The sequence below is a fragment of the Cnephaeus nilssonii genome (genome assembly GCF_951640355.1).
Source record: "Cnephaeus nilssonii genome assembly, chromosome: 3".
Taxonomy (NCBI): domain Eukaryota; kingdom Metazoa; phylum Chordata; class Mammalia; order Chiroptera; family Vespertilionidae; genus Cnephaeus; species Cnephaeus nilssonii.
The window spans coordinates 42585090-42605862 of NC_137074.1; the positions used below are offsets into that span (position 1 = coordinate 42585090).

General features: G+C 39.3%; 1 protein-coding gene across 6 annotated transcripts in view; it reads left to right on the top strand.

The window, feature by feature from the left end:
- Nucleotides 1-20773, top strand: part of VPS8 (VPS8 subunit of CORVET complex) — a 247460-nt gene that overhangs the window by 58032 nt on the left and 168655 nt on the right. For all 6 annotated transcript variants that reach the window (XM_079764490.1, XM_079764492.1, XM_079764493.1 and 3 more), the window contains 9 exons: nt 2595-2662; nt 3918-4071; nt 4181-4240; nt 5390-5497; nt 11138-11218; nt 13564-13734; nt 18822-18896; nt 19679-19714; nt 20623-20713. In XM_079764490.1, the coding sequence (XP_079620616.1) occupies nt 2595-2662; nt 3918-4071; nt 4181-4240; nt 5390-5497; nt 11138-11218; nt 13564-13734; nt 18822-18896; nt 19679-19714; nt 20623-20713 (844 nt within the window). The remainder of the gene's footprint in view (nt 1-2594; nt 2663-3917; nt 4072-4180; nt 4241-5389; nt 5498-11137; nt 11219-13563; nt 13735-18821; nt 18897-19678; nt 19715-20622; nt 20714-20773) is intronic.

The following is a 20773-nucleotide window of genomic DNA, read 5'->3' on the forward strand; positions in this document are numbered from 1 at the left end:
AGAAAAAACGTACCTTTTAGGAGAAACATTAGGAAAGAAGCTATAAAGGCAAAGAGAAAAGAGAAGAATGCAGCTAAGGTTAAAAGCATAGTAGTTGTAGCTATCGTGTTGCTTGGGAATGGTGGTAAAGGTGGTGCTGCATGCAGACATTGGACACTGGCAAAAGGGGTGGCAAGAGATATATATGATTAGATACTTCTGAAGTTTTGGATTGACAGTAGCCACTTGCACTTCAATACTCTTACTCATTGTTCTCCAAAGTTAACTCTACATCTCATCAGTATCAGTTTGAACTTGCGTATTTTTATTTGTTTATATATATTATAATTATATGAACATACTGTACTAGTACTTAAATACATTGTAAAACACATACACAAGAAGTAGAAAATCCTATCTAATAAAAGAATAATATACAAATTGACGGTCACACCAAGACACAAGATGGCCATCCCCATGTGGTCAAAGATGGCTGCCCCCATGTGGACACAAGATGGCCGCTACAAGATGGCCTGCAGGGAAGGGCAGTTGTGGGAAGTTAGGGGTGACCAGGCCAGCAAAGAAGGGCAGTTGTGGGGGAGCCAGGCCTGCAGGGAAGGGCAGTTGGAGGGGACCAGGCCTGCAGGGGAGGGCAGTTGGGGGGGACGAGGCCTGCAGGGGAGGGCAGTTGTGGGCAATCAGGCAAGCAGGGAGGGCAATTAGGGGTGACCGGGCTGGCAGAGGAGGGAAGTTGGGGGAGACCAGGTCAGCAGGGGAGGGCAGTTGGGGGGGGGACCAGGACTGCAGGGGAGGGCAGTTGGGGGGACCAGGCCTGTAGGAAAGGGCAGTTGGGGGGGAACCAGGCCTGCAGTGGAGGGCAGTTGGCGGGGAGGGGGACAAGGCCTGCAGTGGAGGACAGTTGGGGGGAACCCAGGCCTGCAGGGGAGGGCAATTGGGGGGACCAGGCTTACAGGGGAGGGCAGTTGGGGGGGACCAGGCCTGCAGGGTAGGGCATTTGTGGGCAATCAGGCCAGCAGGGAGGGCAATTAGGGGTAACCGGCCAGCAGAGGAGGGCAGTTGGGGGATACCAGGCCTGCAGGGGAGGGAAATTGGGGGGTGGGACCAGGCCAGCAGGGGAGGGAAGTTGGGGGGGACCAGGCCTGCAGTGAAGGGCAGTTGGGGGGGACCAGGCCTGCAGGGGAGGGCAGTTGGGAGCCAGCTGTCCTGGATTGTGAGAGGGATGTCCGACCACCCAGTGGGATCAGGCCTAAATGGGTGGTTGGACATCCCTCAAGGGGTCCCAGATTGGAGAGGGTGCAGGCTGGGCTGAGGGACACCCCCCACCCCATGTACGAATTTCATGCACCGGGCCTCTAGTTAATAAGTAAAAATACAGTCCTGTTATTTTTCCTACACTCTGGGGTATATGCCTCCCACTTTGGCAACTGCTCAGCTAGGCCGAGAGCACAAGTGCGGGACTTCTTTACTATGTCTGTGTGTGAGGTCGAGGAGGAATAATTTTATAGTGGCCTCCTGTACCTCAACCATTCCTGACTAAGAGTATGTAGGCACGCCATTTAGGATGGCTCACCAACCATTGGGTTAGAGAGACTGTATATGGTACAAGTTAAGTTATTCAGTTTTATATTGTAGAACATCTACATTTACCATACCACATAAGCCCGTAGGACAGTCTGTCACTGTGAACATTATTTATTACTTTGAGTTTTCAAGAGTTAGTAATAGTAACTGAGGTACTGTTAGTTGAAAAAGAGCAAGGAGGCAGCACATTTAGGAACAGCACATTTAGGAATCTATATATATAAAAGCCTAAGCGACCATTATGACCGAACAACCGGAACAACCAGTTGACCGGTCTCTATGGCATGCACTGACCACCAGAGGGCAGATGCTCAATGCAGGAGCTGCCCCCTGGTGGTCAGTGTGCTCCCTGTGCCCGCCTGGCTGGGGCTCCTCCCCGGCTGCCTGTTTCTTTGGCACTGCTACATCCCTCGGGGGGATGTCGGACTGCCGGGTTTCTGCCTGATCCCAGAGGATTGGGCCGAAACCCAGCAGTCCGACATCCTTCCAAGGGTCCCAGATTGCAAGAGGGCGCAGGCCAGGCTGAGGGACCCCACCCGTGCATGAACCTGTGCACCGGGCCTCTAGTAGTTATGTAAAAGTTAAACTATTTTATGTATAATGGATTAACTCCTCAGTAATTTAGATGACATATTCAGACAAGTTTATTCTTCAAAGATACCAAATATCTTTTATTGTGTCTTTATTCTTGAAAACAAGGCAACTGCAGATGTATTCAAAGTATCCTATTCAGTTTAATAGCAAGTTAGAAAAAGTTAATATAAGAACCCAAGTAGAAAACTTTAGGGCTTTTATGAATAGTTTGTATTTTTCTTTTATCCTAAGGAAAGGTGGTTTTATATTTTTAAAACCACAGGTAAGTTTGTGTGTTTAGAGTGATAAGCTAAGTTTAGCTAAGGTGATTTCAATACTAAGTATTAGCATTGTTTGTTTTAGATTTTTAAAAAATTATGATTTTTCTCCCTTCTTAACATTTGACTGGTTACAAGAAAATAAATTTTTTCTCTGTTCAGTTTACAGATGATCCAACTCTTGCAATTTGCAACGACAGCGGAGGCTCTGTTTTTGAATTGACATTTAAGTAAGAGACTAATGGACATTTGTTGACAAATGAAAAGACTAGCACTGGTTAATGACTTCAAGTTGAACATGAAGAAGTCTGGAAAACCCATGTAATTGACAATAGGTTATGGTTCTGTATTACAATGACCTGGGGAGGCTTATGGAACTTATGGAGTTCCAGGCCTGCCTTCTACCCCTCAATTTCTGTCTTAGTAGGTTTGAGTTGGGATTCTAAACTATTCCCAGGCTTGGGGAACCATTATTCTGGAGTATTTCACTAATTTTCACTTAGTTCTCAGGCCGAGCTGATTATAAAACCATAGTAGCCAGGTATAGGAAGGTTTTTATTGTCTTAGAATTGCTCCATATATACTTTAAATAAGAGCAAAGACTATTTAGATAACATGGAAGAACACTTATAAAGCTGAGTTTAGAAAAATAGAATATCAAATACAATATGTATTATGTTTCCCTCAGTTCTTTAAGGACTTTTTTTGTTTCTTGTATTTCTTATACCGTCTAACAATGCTGAGCCCAAAGTAATTGCTTAAAAAATACTATTTATTTGTTCAGCTAATTTTTATTGAGCATATGTATGTGCAACCATTGTTCTAGGCACCAAAGTTGTAGCTGTGAACCAGCTAAGGTTACTACTCTAATAGAACTTACATTCTAGTTGGGGTAGGGGGAGGGATATAGACAATGAGCCAACACACAAATGAAATAATTTCTGTAGTTATGAGTGCTCTGAAGAAAATAAAGGTCAGTGAGCTGGAGTGTACTTGAGGATAATTCAGGAAGGCTTCTCTCAGAAGGTGACATTTGAGTAAAGATCGGAATGATAATGCGGTCAACAGATGTAAAGATCTGAAAGAAACGTTTCAGGCGGAGGGACATTCAGGCACAAAGGCTCTGATGGGCTGGCACAGACTTGGCCTGCTGGAGCAACCAGTTAGGTATGGCTGGAGCGTGGCTTTCTCAGGAACAACAGTAATGGGAGAGGGTGAAGGCTGGAGCCAGATCATATAGGGCCTTAAAACATGTAAAAAAGTTTGGATTTTATTTTATGTACAGTGGCAAGCCATTGGGAGAGTTTTTTAGAAGAGTAATAAATCTGGCCTATATTTTAAAAAGATCATGCTGATGTCTTGTGGAGTTTGCATTGCTGGGGGCCAGAGTAGGAGTTAGGAGGCTATTGTCATAGTCCAAGCTAGAGATGATAGTGCCTTGGGTCATTGCTCAATTGGTTCTGAATTTTTTGGTTACGTTTTCAGGAGAGTGATGGGAGTGAGAACCTGTGAGTCTAGATGCCTGTTCAGTGGTTCCAAGGGTGAAGTGTGTTGTATTGAGCCTCTCCATTCTAAGCCTGACTTGAAAGATCATCCCATCACACAGTTTTCCTTACTGGCCATGGCTTCCTTAACCAAGGTGGGTATATTTAGAAGATGAAACTCAGAACTTTTAGAGGCTTTAAAAACCAAAAAATTTGAAAATGACAGGATAATAATATTAAATGATATTTTTTTTCCTCCTGAAGATACTGGTCATTGGATTGAAACCATCCTTGAAAGTGTGGATGACTTTTCCCTATGGGCGGGTGAGTAAGCCTCTCCACTTTTTTTTAGCAAAAAGACCATGTCAGGAGGTTGGGGGAAATGAATTTTAAGTGGCAAATTCTGTGAGATTGTCATAAAACTAGGTAGATGGAAGTCTACTCCAAAGACTGTCTGGGCTTACCCTGATGTGACCAAAGCAGCATAAGCTGTTGACTACAGCAGTGTTCTGAGGATCATGAGATCCGAACTTCTCTACCTTTATTGCTTTAAGTTTTTTTCGCTGCTGCTTAGATACTGAACTGGTAGAAAACAATACCTAACATATGTTGCTACTACATACTGTTTCCTTGGCTTCTGCCTCTGGTATGTTATGCACACCTGATTTCCCTTTCTTTCCTGCTTGATTGTTTTCAGAGAGTTGTGGTCTTCCAGTGTGTGTGTGAGGAGAAGTATTGATGGGATGGGGTGGAGAATGATGCTACAGAACTAAGACTAGTTCAGAAAGCAGCCCTCATACTGAGGGAGATCACACTTCTGTTTCCTTGGTACTCTGTGTATCTCTGGGCCCCAGCGGAAGCCCGGCAAAGCTGGTTTAGATTACCACTAATATTTCTTAGGTTAGTTTCATTGGCTAATTGAGGTTTATCATGGTGTTTTGTTTGCATCCTTTTTGTATGTTTTTATTGGTATTTGTTCCAATGTTTTATTATGAACATTTTCAAACAGAAGTTGAAAAAAACTTACATTAAACATCTGTATACCTACCATCTAAATTCTATAATTCACATTTTAGTGTACTGTATTTACTATACATTTATCCATCTACTCATCAAATTATTTTTTTATTTATTTCCAAGTAAATTAAAGAAATCAGCATTTTTTTCTTAATCTAAAAATCAGCATGCATATGATTAGCTATAGTTATCTAAGTTTTTCCTTTCGTATAAAATTTACATACAATAAAATGCACAGATTTGGAGTGTACATTTGCTGAACTTTGTATATACTTTGTAACTCAAAACTCTATCAAAATGTAGAATACAGTCAGTCCCAGCTTTGTTAGCATTTTAATGAGTAATTGGTAGAAGTTTTATCAAGGAACACTAGCCAGATGGTGTTTTAAATCAGTTTTCTCTTTGTCTTTTTGCCTGTTAACTATGGTGAACATTTTTGGCCTTCTCTTCACTTAGATGGAACCTTCCAGTGTCCCATTGCTGGCCTGGCACTTTGTGGCAGCGCATAATTCTGTGAATCCCATGCTTGCTTTCTGCAGAGGAGATGTTGTGCATTTCCTTTTGGTAAGTCCCCATATTTACTATTTGTGTTATAAAGTCCTTTATCAAAAGATTTTTTTTCTGATTCATCAATAATTTAATATTGTGTCAAAGAAATACGCTATCATAATTCTTTGGAGAGAGAGTGACATACTTAATTTTTATTTAAGGCTTTAATGGTTAACATGGAAAACTACTGATCACCCTACTCTGGGCCCTTTCATGGTGTGTTTCTCAGTTCCATCACCTTTGACTAACAAATAATTAATGGTGTATGTGTAAATATGAATGTACATATATCTGTAATAATGGCTTACCTATATACATATAGTGCATTTGTTAGACAGCAAGTATTATTGAATATCTGCTGTGTTCTCTGCAATGTGATGGATGCAAGAAGCAATTGTGGGAAGTATAAATTCTTCCACATAGCTTAAACTATTGTTTGAAAAGCCATATCAGTATGCTCATTACTACTATGGAGAATGGTTTAAGGATTCAACTATGTGGTGAGAATTAAAAGTTGATATATTTAGAGTATGAAGAGATTTGTATGGACTAGATAGGCCAGGGAAGACTTTATGAAGGATATATTGCAAATACTATGGGGCGTGGGGTGGATATGCATAATAAGATGAACTGAAGTTATAGAGGTAAAAAGGTAATCTCTTCTTGGGTTTCCTAGCTTAATTAAGCAAGTGTACTACTGTCCACCTAGTTTCTCCAGCTGGAAACCTATTAGTTGCCTTTTAGTCTCACTTCTTTTCTGCTCCATCATAACATCCTGTTGACTCTATCTCCAAAATCTCCTGATTTTACTCTCTTTGTGTCTCTCCCATTGCTGCTTCCCTAGCCTAAACCACTAACATTTTCAGCCTAGCCTCTGGAGCAGCTTCCTAACCAGTCTCTGGCTGCAGTGTAATACCATATGCTGTCACCTCTACTGAGAAAACTCTGTGCTCTCTTCCCCTTTATCCAGCTCCTGATTAACTGCCTCCCCTGACCTCCTGAACTTACTTAGTGCTTCTTGCTATCTACACCCATAAAACTTTCTTCTTTTATAACATTCAGTACTTGTAAAATAACTTGTCTAGTATTTTTCTTCCTCACTCAACTGAAAGCTCCATAAATCTAAAGACCAACTCTATAGCTATATTTCAGCCACTAGGACAGTGCTTGTATATAGATGTTTAGTAAATGTTTATAGAATTAATGACAGGGAGAAACCTATTATGGAAAATAAAGTTGAGTATATGGCATGGATCTAGATTAGGGTTGGCAAACTCTGGCCTGTGGGGCAAATCTGGCTGGCTCCTTGTTTTTGTAAGTAAAGTTTTATTAGAACACAGTCATGTCCATTCAGTTATGTATTATTTGTGGCTGCTTTTGCACTGTAGTGGCAGAGTTGAGTAATTGTGACACAGACCATGTGGTCTGCAGAACCCAAAATATTTATTGTGTGGCCTTTTACAGAAAAGTTTGCTAACTCCTGATCTGGATTGTGTATACTTGACCTAGATTGGTAATGGGGAGCCATCATGGGTTCTTAGGTAATTAAAATGATAAAGATGTGATTAAAGTGATATTTTAGGAATATCAGTATGGAAATAGCAAGAAGAAAAGATTGTAGGAGGGAAATGGAAGGTTTGGCTCCTGTAATAAAGCAGGTATGAGGTCTTCAGACAAGGATGGTCCGTTGTAGTGAGAGGTATGGATGATATTTTGAAGGAAAGACAAGACTTCTGATATTATTGGTTCTAGGACTGAAGGACATGAACGAAACATTTCATTTTTGAGTATACATTTTAAAAGCATGAAATATTTAAATAGTTAAGGTTAGGGAAGGTTTGAGTGGGCTGAGTTGGTAATGAAGGTGAAAGTTGTTTTGGAGAATGTCCCTTGGGCAGATGGCAATCCAGGTCCAGGGTACAAGTGAGAATTCCAGGATAGAGAAGGTAGTTGAAATGGTGAAAATAAAAAGCTAGAGCATACATAACCTTAGTGGATATTCATACAAGGGAAAGGAAGAAGAAAAGGCAACAGGGGAGGAGGTTCCTATAAAGGCATGTAGAGGTAGGAGGCAAAATAGGACAGTATGGTATCATACTGAAGACAAAGGAGAGGTTTCAGGGCAGTATGAATTCCAGGGTAACATAATACCAAAGAAAGATCAAGGAAGAAGACCAAAGATAAGACCATTGGATATGCATGAATTAGTTCATTAGAAACTTTTCAGAGGACTAATTATCAGTGCAATAGAGGTAGAGCTAGACTCTAAAGACTTGTTAAAGAAATGAGTATTTAGAAGGGCAAACTGACACAATCATAGTATAGTGTTTGGTTGCAAGAGGAAAGAGAATGGTTACATATCTGTAAGAAGTAAATGAAAGGAAGGGTTTTACATTTTTATATGAAGATGGAAAGGTCAGTAACATGTTTGATAGTAAGAGGAAAAGGGCCCTTAAAAAGGAATGATTGAATATGATATCCATGGAGGGGTAATATTCAACAGTGATAAAGGGGGTAGGATTTAGAGTGTACAAAAGTGAAATGATTTCTTGAGCAAATCTTAGGGGAGTAATTAATGTTGGCATTGATCTTTTCAATTATGAAAAACTTTAAAAATATTTTTATTGATTTCAGAGAGGAAAGGAGAGGGAGAGAGACATAGAAACATCAATGATGAGAATCATTGATTGTCTGCCTCCTGCTTACTGGGGATCGAGCCCACAACCCAGGCATGTGCCCTGAATGGGAATCAACTGTGTCCTCCTGGTTCATAGGTTGATGCTCAACCACTGAGCCACACCAGCAGAGCTGAAATACTTTCAACATATGCAAGATATGGAACAATTTGATGCCATCTTATTTTAAATTTACAAATGAGGAAACAGAGAAAAAATTAGTGATTTGCCCTTGGTCACACAGCTGTTGTAGTAGAACTTACTCTGCTCCAAGGGGACAGGACACTGAAGAAGAGAGACAGAGCACAATGTACAGCTGACCTGCCTGAAATTCATGGTATTCAGTTCAGTCTGAGTTTTCTTGCGCGCTCCCCATAGTAGCGTTCTAGATGTCTTCCTTTCCCTTGAAGTGCCAATTCCCCTTTGCCTTCTAGTCCCATCACTGTGGTGTTGACCTCACCAGATGCCTTAACAAACAACTCAGACCACTTAGTGTGGGCCCTTCATGTTCTCCCATCTTCATTAAGTCACTTCCCTGTAAGAAAGGGAGCTCCTTTACCAAAGTTGTTTGGAGCGGAAGTGGAGAATGCACATTATAAGGATGATCGGAGGTTATAGAGTATGTTTATACACATCTTATCTAATAAAAGAGTAATATGCAAATTAACTGTCACTCCGCGACAAATGGCTGCGCCCAGTCCTCTCAGGCCCAGGGAGGGCTGCCGCTGAGAGCAGGCAGCATGAGGCTCCAGCTGTTGGCCTGGGAGGCGCCTTCGCACCCCCGGCGCGATCCGCTCCCAGCCTTGACCCGGGCAGTGGCCTGGGAGGTGGCCACGCACCCCTGGTGCGATCAGCTTCCAGCCGCGACCTGGGCCGAAGGCCTGGGAGGAGGCACGCACCCCAGGCGTGATCCATTCCCAGTTGTGACCTGGGCAGTGGCCTGGGAGGCAGCGTGCACCCCCAGCGCGATCAGCTCCCAGCCGAGACCCGGGCAGTGGCCTAGGAGGCGGCTGCGCACCCCAGGTGCGATCAGCTCCCAGCCGCGACCTGGGCCATAGGCCTGGGAGGCAGTGGGCATCCCCCCCCCCCCCCCCCCGTGAGACCCGCTCCCAGCTGCGATCTGGGCTGTAGGCCTGGGAGGCGGCGCACACCCTGGCGCGATCAGGTCCCAGTGGCTACCTGGGCAGCGGCCTGGGAGGCAGCCGTGCACCCCTGGCGTGATCAGCTTCCAGCTGCAACCTGGACCATAGGCCTGGGTGGCGGCCACGCCCTACCCCCATCCCCTTCACCCCCCATCCCCCCACCCCTGCACGCGATCTGCTCCTAGCCTTGGCCTGGGCTGTGGGCCTGGGAGGCACCCGCAACTGCCTATCCCCCCCCCCCCCCATAGCGATCAGCTCCCATCCACAGCCGGGGGGTGTAGGCCTAGGAGGCAGCTGTACCTCCAAGAGCTATCCCTTCCCTGGGGCAGCCTGGGGTGTCAGCCTCCAAAGGGCCTGCGCCCCCATGGAGCGATCCCCCCACACACACCTATAGCCTTGGAATTTCCCTTGCCCCCAGCAGAGTGATTAGAGACAGAAAAGGAATAAAAGGAGAAAAGAAAGAAAGGACAAAAGATGAAACATCAAGAAAAAGAAAGAGAGGAAAAAAAGAAGAAACAACCACATGATATCACCTTTCCAAGGTCTCATGAAATTCCTGTTTAACGAGTTTATTTTATGACACTTTTAGTTTGGGTTTACATTTTTACTGGTTTGTCAAGACCATGGCAGGTACACTGTCCAATATGTTAAAGAAAAAACCCTATCTAATAAAGAGGGAATATGCAGGGGAGGGCATTTGGGGGTAACTGGGCTGTCAGGGGAGGGCAGTTGGGGACTATTGGGCCAGCAGGGGAACAGTTAGGCGTCAATCAGGCTGGCAGGGGAGTAGTTAGGGGGTGATCAGGCTGGCAGGCAGAAGCGGTTAGGGGCAATCAGGTAGGCAGGCGAGCAGTTGGGAGCCAGCAGTCCTGGATTATGAAAGGGATGTCTGACTGCCTGTTTAGGCCCGATCCCTATGGGCCTAAACAGTCGGACATCCCCCGAGGGGTCCCAAATTGGAGAGGGTGCAGGTTGGGCTGAGGGACACCCCCCCCCCCAGTGCACGAATTTTGTGCACCGGGCCTCTAGTCCTATATAATAAAAGCATAATATGCAAATTGACCAAACAGTTGAATGACTGGTTGGTGGGGGGCAGTGCCAGGCCAGCCAAGGCACATGCCAGCGGGCAGAGGGAGGGGATGGTAATGGGGGGGGGGTGGTAGGACGGCGGTGGAGGGGTGATGGGGGGGGCAGGACCGCCGCTCACTGGCCGGTGCCATCCCCTGATCAGCCCACCGGTTGCCTCCCACAGAGGGGCCGTCAGATCGGACATCTTCTGAGGGCTCCCGGACTGCGAGAGGGCGCAAGCTGGGTTGAGGAACCCCCCAGGAGTGCACGAATTTTTGTGCACCAGGCCTCTAGTATATAAATAAAAGATTGACACTGAGGTTCTTTGGGGAAACTTTGGGTTGTTTGTGCTATAATAGTATTATATATCAGAAAAGTCTAGTTTTGTCACTGCAGCAGCTTTTTTCTTTTAATGAACTTTTCTTTGACTTTTTCACACCATGTCACCATCCTATTTTATGTCTTAACCCTAGCTAAATACAGTCATTGGTGTAGTGAGGTTAAGTTGTTCTGAATTATGACAGAGTGGATATTACATTACAGAATTTGTTAATAATGACAGCTGAACCGCTGACCAGATATGCCTTGGATTTTGGTACAAATCATAGTGTGATCATTTCTGTCATTTGTGTGATAGTTTCTTTAGTTATCAGTATTTTTGACTTATCCATACTCTGAATGGAAATAATTTTTGGGTGGCGTATAATGAAGTATCTAAAAATATCCCTCAAACAATAGCTGAGGTTTTGGTTGTTTTATTTCATCATCAGGTTAAGAGAGATGAATCGGGAGCAATCCATGTTACTAAGCAAAAGCATCTTCACCTCTACTATGACCTCATCAACTTTACTGTGAGTATTCAAATTAACTATCCCCATTTATTGCATGTAATTGTTTTGAGACCATGGTGTGTTAAAGCTATCAGGATTTCTGCCATGAACCATGCCTTTAGGATTATATGAAATATGGACAGAAGTGAAGTCTGGCTTATATTGAATAAAGTCTGAGTTTGATATGATGCCACATTATTCTTCGTGTCTTTCAGCCTATGGCTTGCTGAACAAAAATTTTCTTTAATGTCCTAATTAGCTTAAAGGAGAGTTTAGAAGAATTTAGGTGGATTTCTTCAGGATTATTGCCGGACTTTCTTTGTAAACATATTTTTATCCTTCTGAGTTTATCCTAATTGGTTCCCTAGCTTATCTAAGCTATTCTTTTCTTGTGGCTAAAAAGTTTGCAGAGGTCTCTATCACACATCTCAGTCCGAAGTGACTTTTGGTGTAAAAAAGAGAATATTGCTTTCTGTGTCAATTTTTTAATTTTTTAAATAGTGTGTTAATTCTGTAATAGTGCAGTTATAATATTTCTGGGTTTCTATCTGGTATCCGGTGAAACATTCTGTAGATATATGAATATAGGCAACCCTAAATATAAGACAGTGCCTCATTTTGCCAATAAAAGGCTAAAAAAAGTTTTATCCCAATTTGATAAAATGAAACATTTTAGGATTATAGATGAAATAGATCTTTATAAGATTTATAAGTTCAGTTTATAAATTGAACTGTAAAGATTATTGAGATTATTTAATCTCACACATAGATCATTGATTTAGAAATAATGCTTTTTCTTATAAACATTTCACAAAATAATCTTGTTCAACCTTTTCTCATGCATATAAGATATCAGTGACTTTGTCAACATTAGAACCTTGTTGAATCATTGGACACAGTTTTCTAGAGTTCATCATCACTTCTGTTTAAGATGTTTGAGATACAGCACTTTTAAAATCAGCATATGATTCTTCCCCTGGGAAATTTTTCCAACCACAAGTAGCCATGCTCCTAACAATACCACAGCGAGTATTTTTATTTGTCCTGTGGCTTATCCATGATGTGACCACTAACTGCATTGCTCTGTAAATTACTTTTAAAAGGTTTGTTTACAACAATGTCAACACTCATAATTATGAGATTCTAACCTCAGGAATAATTGCTAAACTGCAAACTGTTTTTCTCTTGTCATTCTCTCTCTCTCTGTTTTAATCAGGTGATCTATGAAAGCATTTAAAAACTATTACTGACTGATATTCAATAAGGCTAATAAAAAATGTATCTTTTTTTCTTAAATGATGCTTTGTTTTTCAAAGTAAAGTGATCAAAAGAGCACCTTATAGGAGCTCTTGTAAAAGATTTGAGTATCAAACTCTGTTTTCTGAGAGATATTTTTTTTGGGTTGGAAACAAACAAACAAACAAACAAACAAACAAAAACAAACACACACAGAAAAACAAACCCTTCCCTTATAGTAGCTGATATACAGTGATAGAGCATATCTTCAGCATATGTCAAAAGAAAATCGATCCATTTTCAACTTGGTTGTCACTGATATGGTATGCAAATAAGCTTTGATAACATGGGATAGATAATATAAATAAATCAACATGAATGCCAGAGAGATAATGTGCAGGGGAATTATTTTGTCCCCTCTAATTTAGAATTCTAATTGAGCAGATTTAAAAACTTTATTTCTTGGGAAAGATTAAGATTTTTAAAAATATATTTTGAAAATAAATCTCATATATAACCCAAGAAATTTATCAAAATGGCATCCTTCAGAAGATTTTTAACATTATTATTTTGTTATTATTTTAAAAATTAATAGATATAGAAGATATAGAAAAATACAGCAAAAACTCTCCTAATAATTTTAGGGAGATTTTGAAGGAAATATATATTTTAAATAGCTTCTATTTTGAACTATGTATTACAGATATATTTCAAGAATCATCCTTTGACCACCTAGGTTTATGAGATTTAATTTGCCCTTTTGTTTCATTGATGTAAAAACTGAAATACAAAGTTTGTCACTTTGCTTAAGTCATTTGTGCCAATGTACCTTTGAAAAAAATGTATGAAAGCCAATATATCCTGTAACACATATCTATTAAAGATTTTATTAGCCTTCTTTCAGAATACCAGTGTCATTTTAGCACTGTCCAACTCAATACTGTGTGGTGTTCCTGTTGTTCTCTGGGCTGTTTACTCTAAGTAGTTCATGCTGTGATTGTGTTGTCATGAAGTTATTAGATGGATAAGGTTCTCAGTGTCATTTCACTGAGTGGCCACGTTTTCTTCTTGTCCTGAGTGATGGCGTGGGATGGGCCTCACTTTTGTTTTGTTGTGTGCTTGAATTGCAGTGGATAAACTCACGCACAGTTGTACTCTTGGATAGTGCAGAGAAGTTGCATGTGATTGATCGGCAAACTCAAGAGGAATTGGAAACAGTGGAAATATCAGAAGTTCAGTTGGTCTATAATAGCAGCCATTTCAAATCACTAGCCACCGGAGGAAATGTTAGCCAGGCACTGGTAAGGGTAACCCATTATCTTAGTACTGATTTGATAAACGTGGTACTTTGTTGCTGTTTTGTTCTAGAAATAGAAACTCTGAGGAGTTAACAGCCACTAGGTTGAAGTGGACGTGGGTGTGTTTGTAAATATTCAGGAATGTGAACTAAAACAATAATTCTTGTTACCTTCTATTCAGAAATCTGACTAATTTAATGCCCAAGAGTTTTAACTTTTATGCTAAAATAATAAAAAATGAAATTGGAAATTTATGAGACAGAAGTTATAAAAGCAAAATATTTTAGTAAGTTTAATATGGCAACAATAAGTATGATAGATTTAAGGGGTAAATGACTAGTGACAGGTAGGTAGCCTGTGAGGCTTTGGAAATATTTGGGTGATTGGTAAAGGAATGAACAGGTATAGTATTTGTGGGAATTAAAAGGCAAAGATGGGCTTTGAGAGAAAGGAAAAAGATTCTTTCGGAGTAGGAGATAGATGAAATATTGGTGTGCTTGGATATAAGGAAGACATGAAAATTATGATCTTAGTATTAATTTTACCATATTTTAAGTAACCATAATAATGGCCTTAGCAATTTACACAGATAGTTTACAGTTAAATTACTTTGAATTGTGATCTCATGTTTCCTAAACCAGTAATCTTTAAGCAGGAAATTAAACTATTATGAGGTTTCCTGGGTAATTTCTTGAAGAAAATAGATGATGGTCATATTTAATGAGTGTCTGCTGCATGAAATGTAGCCATTGTCCAAATCTCTCTGAGATATTAGAACCTCAGAGCATAAAATATACACGAAAAGGTCTTCCAGCCTCAGAATTTAGAAACCAAGAAAATCCAGAGTAAGAATAATGATAACACAATAGAATTCTCTAAAGTAAGAATAATTACTGTCTCACACTTAGATGTTTTCTGGTGTCTGAGTGGTTATTAAAAATACTTTGAAGTATTTTTTTTAAGTCAGACTTTAAGCTTGTACTTTCAGCTAAGATAGAATAATGGGGCCTGGATTTACTCTCCTGTCTGGGGGAAAAAAATCAGAAAAAGAAACAACAGTTTCCAAGATCCTGGATATCATGTAATGAGGCACAGCAATCCCTGACAAAATGGGAAACAAATGGCATGAGCCCTGTGAGTATCCCATGTCCATCCATGAGACAGTTTCCATGTGGCTCAGGGGGAGGAACCCAGTTGGAGCTTGGAGTACTCCATGAGTTGAGACAGAGCGGAGACTGAGACTGCAGGAAGACAAGTGCGGGTTGGACAGCCCAGAATACTGGCATGGAGAGCACTGTACAAAGGGTTCCCCTTGGGTATTCAGCAGGCTACTAATCGATAGAAACTGCCCAAGGCAAGGGAAAGAAATATTTGTAAGATTTGGAAGGAACGAGAGCCAGTGCTCACACTGGCTTGTTTACACCAGCCAGATGGAAAGCCTCATGATTCATAGGCATTGGGCAGAGTCTCGGATATCTTGACTCAGTAGTGGGGAATAGTTAGAACTAAAGTAAATACTGCTCTCGTTCCCACTAACATATCTTATAAATAAGACCAGAAGGATCAAACTGTTTCCAGGTAACTTAACTTCTCCCAGAACAAAGCACAATAATATTAATAAGAATACAGAAATTTCCAGGACCCAGCATGCTGAAATTCAGTGTCTGCCATCGAATCAGGGATTACTAGGAATGCAAAGAAGAAATAAAACACAACTTATACTGAGGAGAAAAATCCATCAAAACTGACTTAAACCTGAAACGGTATTGGAATTAGCAGATAAGGACATAACAATTATTATAGGTATAGTCCGTATGTCCAAAAAGTTAAGTAGAAACATGGAAGATATTAAAAGATTTAAATCTAGAGATAAAACTAAAGTGCTTGAGATGAAAAATTACACTGGATATGAAGCAAAAATGAACAAAATTGAAATGAGAAAAAGGCAACTTCACAATTATAGTTTGGGAATTTTAAAAGTCTCTCAGTAAGTAATAAAATGAATGGGCAGAAAATCATTAAGGCTATAGAAGACTTAAAAGAACACTTGATCAGCTTGACCTGACAGTTATAGAATATTGCACCCAACAGAAGCAAAGTACAATTTTTTTCAAATGCATATGGAACATCCACCAATATAGATTATTGATAGGCCATAAAAAAAGCTTCAGCCAATTGTTGAAGGAATCATCAGGGTCACTTTGGAGATAATTCAAATATTTGGAGATTAAATAACACTTTTATAAATAAACTATGACACAAAGAAAAAAATCTCAAAGGAAATTAGAATATATTTTGAACTAAATGAAAATACAACATATAAAAATCTGTGGTCCACAATTAAATCAGTTCTTTTAGGGTAATTCATACCATTAAATACATTAGAAAAGAAGAAAAATCTCAAGTAAGTGATCTAAGCTTTTATCTTAATTAAGGAAATAAAAAAAAGAGGAGCACAATATACTTAAAGTAGATTGAAAGAAGAAATAATAAAGATGAACACAAATCAATGAAATAGAAAATGGACGAATGATAGGAAATTAAAGAAACCAAAAGCTGGTTCTTTAAAAGATAAATAAAATTGACAGACCTCTAGTGAGACTAACCAAGGAAAAAAGGGGGGAAGGCACAATTACTAATATCAGGAGTGAGGGTGGTAATGCCACTATAGAGACATAGGTATTAAAAAGATAATATGCCCAGCCTGTGTTGCTGAGTGGTTGAGCATCGACCTAAGAACCAGGAGGTCACGGTTCGATTCCCAGACAGGGCACAGGCCCACGTTGCGGCTTGATTCCCAGTGTGGAGAATGCAGGCGACAGCGGATCAATGATTCTCTCTCACCACTGATGTTTCTATCTCTCTCTCCCTCTTCCTTCCTCTCTGAAATCAATAAAAATATATTAAAAATTAATAAAAAAACCAATATGAGTAACTTTATGCCATTAAATTCAAGAACTTTAGATGAAATGGAAAAAATTCTTTGAAAGGCACAAATTACTAAAGCTGACTCAAGAAGAAATGAAAAATCTTAAGTGGCTGTACATCAATTAAATAAATAAATACATTTTCTGCAAAAAAACCCCAGGCCCAGTTGACTTCACTAGTGAAGTCTATCATATTTTAGGAAACGCCCCCCCCCACACACACCACCACCAATTTTACACAGAAATCTTTTAAAAAATAGAGGAAATGCGAGCACATAACTTTTTTTTATGAGATTTGCTTATTATCTTTGATAATAAAATGAGACAAAGACATTACAATAAAGAATACTATAGACCAATGTCCTTATAAATATAGAAGCAAAAATCCATAATATATTAGCAAATAGAAACCAGCAGTGTATAAAAAGAGTAATCATGATCAAATGGTGTTTATCCAATGCATTCAAGGCTGGTTTAACATTTAAAAATCAATGTAGCCCTGGCTGGTGTGGTTCAGTTGGTTGGAGCTTCCTCTCATACAGCAGAAGGTCATGGGTTCAATTCCTAGTCAGGGCACATAGCTAGGTTTCAGATTCAATCCTGGGTTAGGGTGGTGTATAGGAGGCAACCATATTATATTTCTCATGTATTTAAGCTGTCCTTTATTAGATTAGCTTAGGACATATTAAAATGCATTGAGGCATTTGACTTAGTTAATGGTAAAAGAAAAACCATATCATCTTCTCAAAAGACATAGGAAAATTCAACATTCAGTCTTGATAAATTCTTAGCAAACTAGAAATAGAAGGAAACTTCAACCTGATAATCAAGAGCATCATCCAAAATCCTACTTAAATATTACTGCCAAAAACCAAATCTAAACCAAAGCCCCTGATTGTGATCAAACCTATTCTAGACAAAATATAGAAGACAGAGGAACATGTTAAAAGATTCCTTAACACAATTAGCAAAATCAGGTGGAGGAACCTTTATGGAATAGTGTTACAGCTTCTTTAATAAATAAAATTCAAGGAAAATAAAGGATGGTCTGAGGTGGAGGCAAAACCTATACATTAAAAGAGTCTTAAAAGACCTATCAGCCAGCTCCAATATGTGGCCCTTGTTTGGATCTTGATTCAGACAATTAAATGTAGAAAAAAAGCCCATACAACAAAACCATACACAACATTTGACATTTATGAGACAAGCTGAAATCCAAACTCTGATTGGGTATTTGATATTGAGGAATGATTATTAAATATTAAAAGCATGTTAATGTAATTATATATATGTAAATATATATAAATTCTGAATTTTCATAAATGAAATATTCAAAATCTGAAATTCACTTCAAAATTATACTTTGTTACAGTGGAGTCAGTGGGATTATAGATGAGATAAGATTGGTGATGGGTTGACAATTGAAGCTGGTTAATGGTTGCAGAGGGTTCATTATTTTATTCTATCTTTGTCTATATTTTGAAATTTTCACAGTGAAAAGGTAAGATTAATTATCATAGTTATCTATTATTGACCACTTATATATTTTGGGAGATTTATAAATGTTAATATATTTAAGCCTCAAAGAAACTGTGCATGGTTTTCAAAGATGTGAAAACTCAATGTCAGAAGTTTGAAACTTATTTAATGTCATACCTAGAAAGTGACATTGCCAAAGTTTGCAATCCTGACTTATCAAATAGCAGGTTTTGTTTATATTTTGCTGGGCTATGCTGACTCCTGTATACTATGCTACTTTGTCTTCCTGTTTCTCCTTGTGTTTAATATTTACATTTATTTCAAAGAACTTGGGGCTACCATTTTCATTCAGCTCTATTCTTTGCCAGAAGCAGTGACTGTTGTTATCCAATAACGGGGCAGGTTGCAACAGTTTTCCTTTAGATTTACAAGTTTGCATGTTCCTTCCTTTTCTGCATTATTCTGAAAAATAAACCCCATGTGTAAGCAGAGAATTACTTTCTTGCACTTTGTCTTTTTTTGCTCCTTCCGCTAATGGACTGGCCCATGATTATATTCATGCTCCCCTACTTATGGGTGAAACCAGGTTAGCCTAAAATATTGTCTTTATAATGGACATTCTTTAAAACTTAATGAGACTTCTAATTCATGCAATCTTGACCTTTTTTGTTTACTTTTTTACAGGCTTTGGTTGGAGAGAAGGCTTGTTATCAATCCATCAGTAGCTATGGTGGTCAGATCTTTTATTTGGGGACCAAAGTAAGCTCTTCCACTTGGCATTGGTTTGTGTCAGGATAGTTGAGGCTTAAGGAGGTTGCTGGTGAAGAGGGCAGTGCGTTACAAAATGAGTATTGATTAGCAATAATCTAAAACTTAGGGATTAGATAGTCATGATTTTTAGCTAATTAATTTACTTTCTCAACTTTTGGGCATACTTTTACTTTTGTTTAGATTCTAATAGGATACTTATTTTCTTTATTCAGGGATGTATTTTTATATTCTTTCTTCAAATTTATGTTTTCATGACCATGAAGATACCTTATTATGTATATTTGTCATGTAATTAAGCTGCCCTTTATTAGAATAGCTTAGGACATATTAAAATTCATTGAAGCATTTATTAGAGTAGAATCACTGAAATAGGAACTTTTTGTATATCAGTTTGTTCCTGTGCTAAAAACAACAACAACAGCAAAAAAAAACATAAAAAACAAACAAACAAGAAAAAACAACATGGAGAAGAAATATTTTTTCATTATTGAAATTCAAAATATTTTCAAGTCTATACAGGGAGATTGAGTGTTCCTTGTCCCTTGTCCATGGTATTAACTCCTTAGACTGTAGACTTATTAACCTTTAAATGTTTGTTTGATTTACTCTTTAATGTGGGACCTTGAAGACCCTTTAGTAAACACTTCAATTGTAGTATGAATGTTTTTACTTAGAGAGATGTAAAATGAGATGTGGGGCAGGGACAAATGTGTCTCTCAAACAAGTTTGTAAAAGATGGTCATTTTAATTTCCTTCTCTTTGTTTTCCAGTCTGTTTATGTGATGATGCTGAGGAGCTGGAGAGAGGTGAGTTCAAAGTAATTTTATGTGTTAGAATTGTTGAACTGATAGCATCTTAATGTTTGTTTTGACTTTGCCAAGAAAGATTATTTGGATTAGTGCTTTTTAATTTCAGAAGTGTACATCAAAACCATTGTAACTGTTGGGTACTTGATTTGATAAAACTCACTATAAATTATAATTAGGTTTGGCTACATACATCTGAAAAGTCAAAATAACAGTGACCTGTTGCTTCAAGTTTCAACAGTGGCTTCAAGCTTTCTCTCATGTAAAAGCCATCTGGCAGTAGTCAGTATGTGGCTAGTGTGCAGCTCCATGGTCTTTAGTGTGCTATCCTGTTCCACCATCCTTGTTGTGGAGTCTAGTCCCAGGGTCATATATGTTTCAATAGGGCTACTGGAGCTCCAGCTGTTAAGTCTACATCCGAGAAAGGAGGAGAGAGAAGAGAAAGGCTGGCACCTGCCTTTTAGGGTGATATCCCAGAAATACCAAACAACACTTCCACTTATCATTGGCTAGAACTTAGTCACATGGTCCAAAGTAACTACAAGGGAGTCTTAGAGATGTCCTTTAGCTGGTTTATTGCTGTCTCAAATAAACTTGGGATTTGTTACTGAGGATGAGGGAGTGAAAGGATGTTGTGATAAGCAACTAGACGTTTCTGTTACAGTGACATTCTAGTTGTTTTCTATTTATATTTGGGCCTTGTGGTTGCCTAGTACTATCTTATATAGTCACTGTACTATCTAGTGCTTTAAGAAATTATTTTTCTCGGAAATTAGATATTCAAATGGTTATTAGAATACTTGTAGCTACTAAGCAACAACTTCTGGAAAGATATTAGGTAGAATAGGAATTCTGACTTGTGGTTGGTCAGACAAAGGGGTCTAGCTTCTCGCATTTATTCATTTTAGAGGGTGGATCATCTCCTGAAACAAGATTGTCTTACAGAAGCCTTGGCTCTTGCATGGTCTTTCCATGAGGGAAAAGCAAAAGCAGTTGTGGGTAAGTTAACAGAAAACCAGTGGAGTAGACATTTTTCTGAAATAGAGAGAATGAATAATA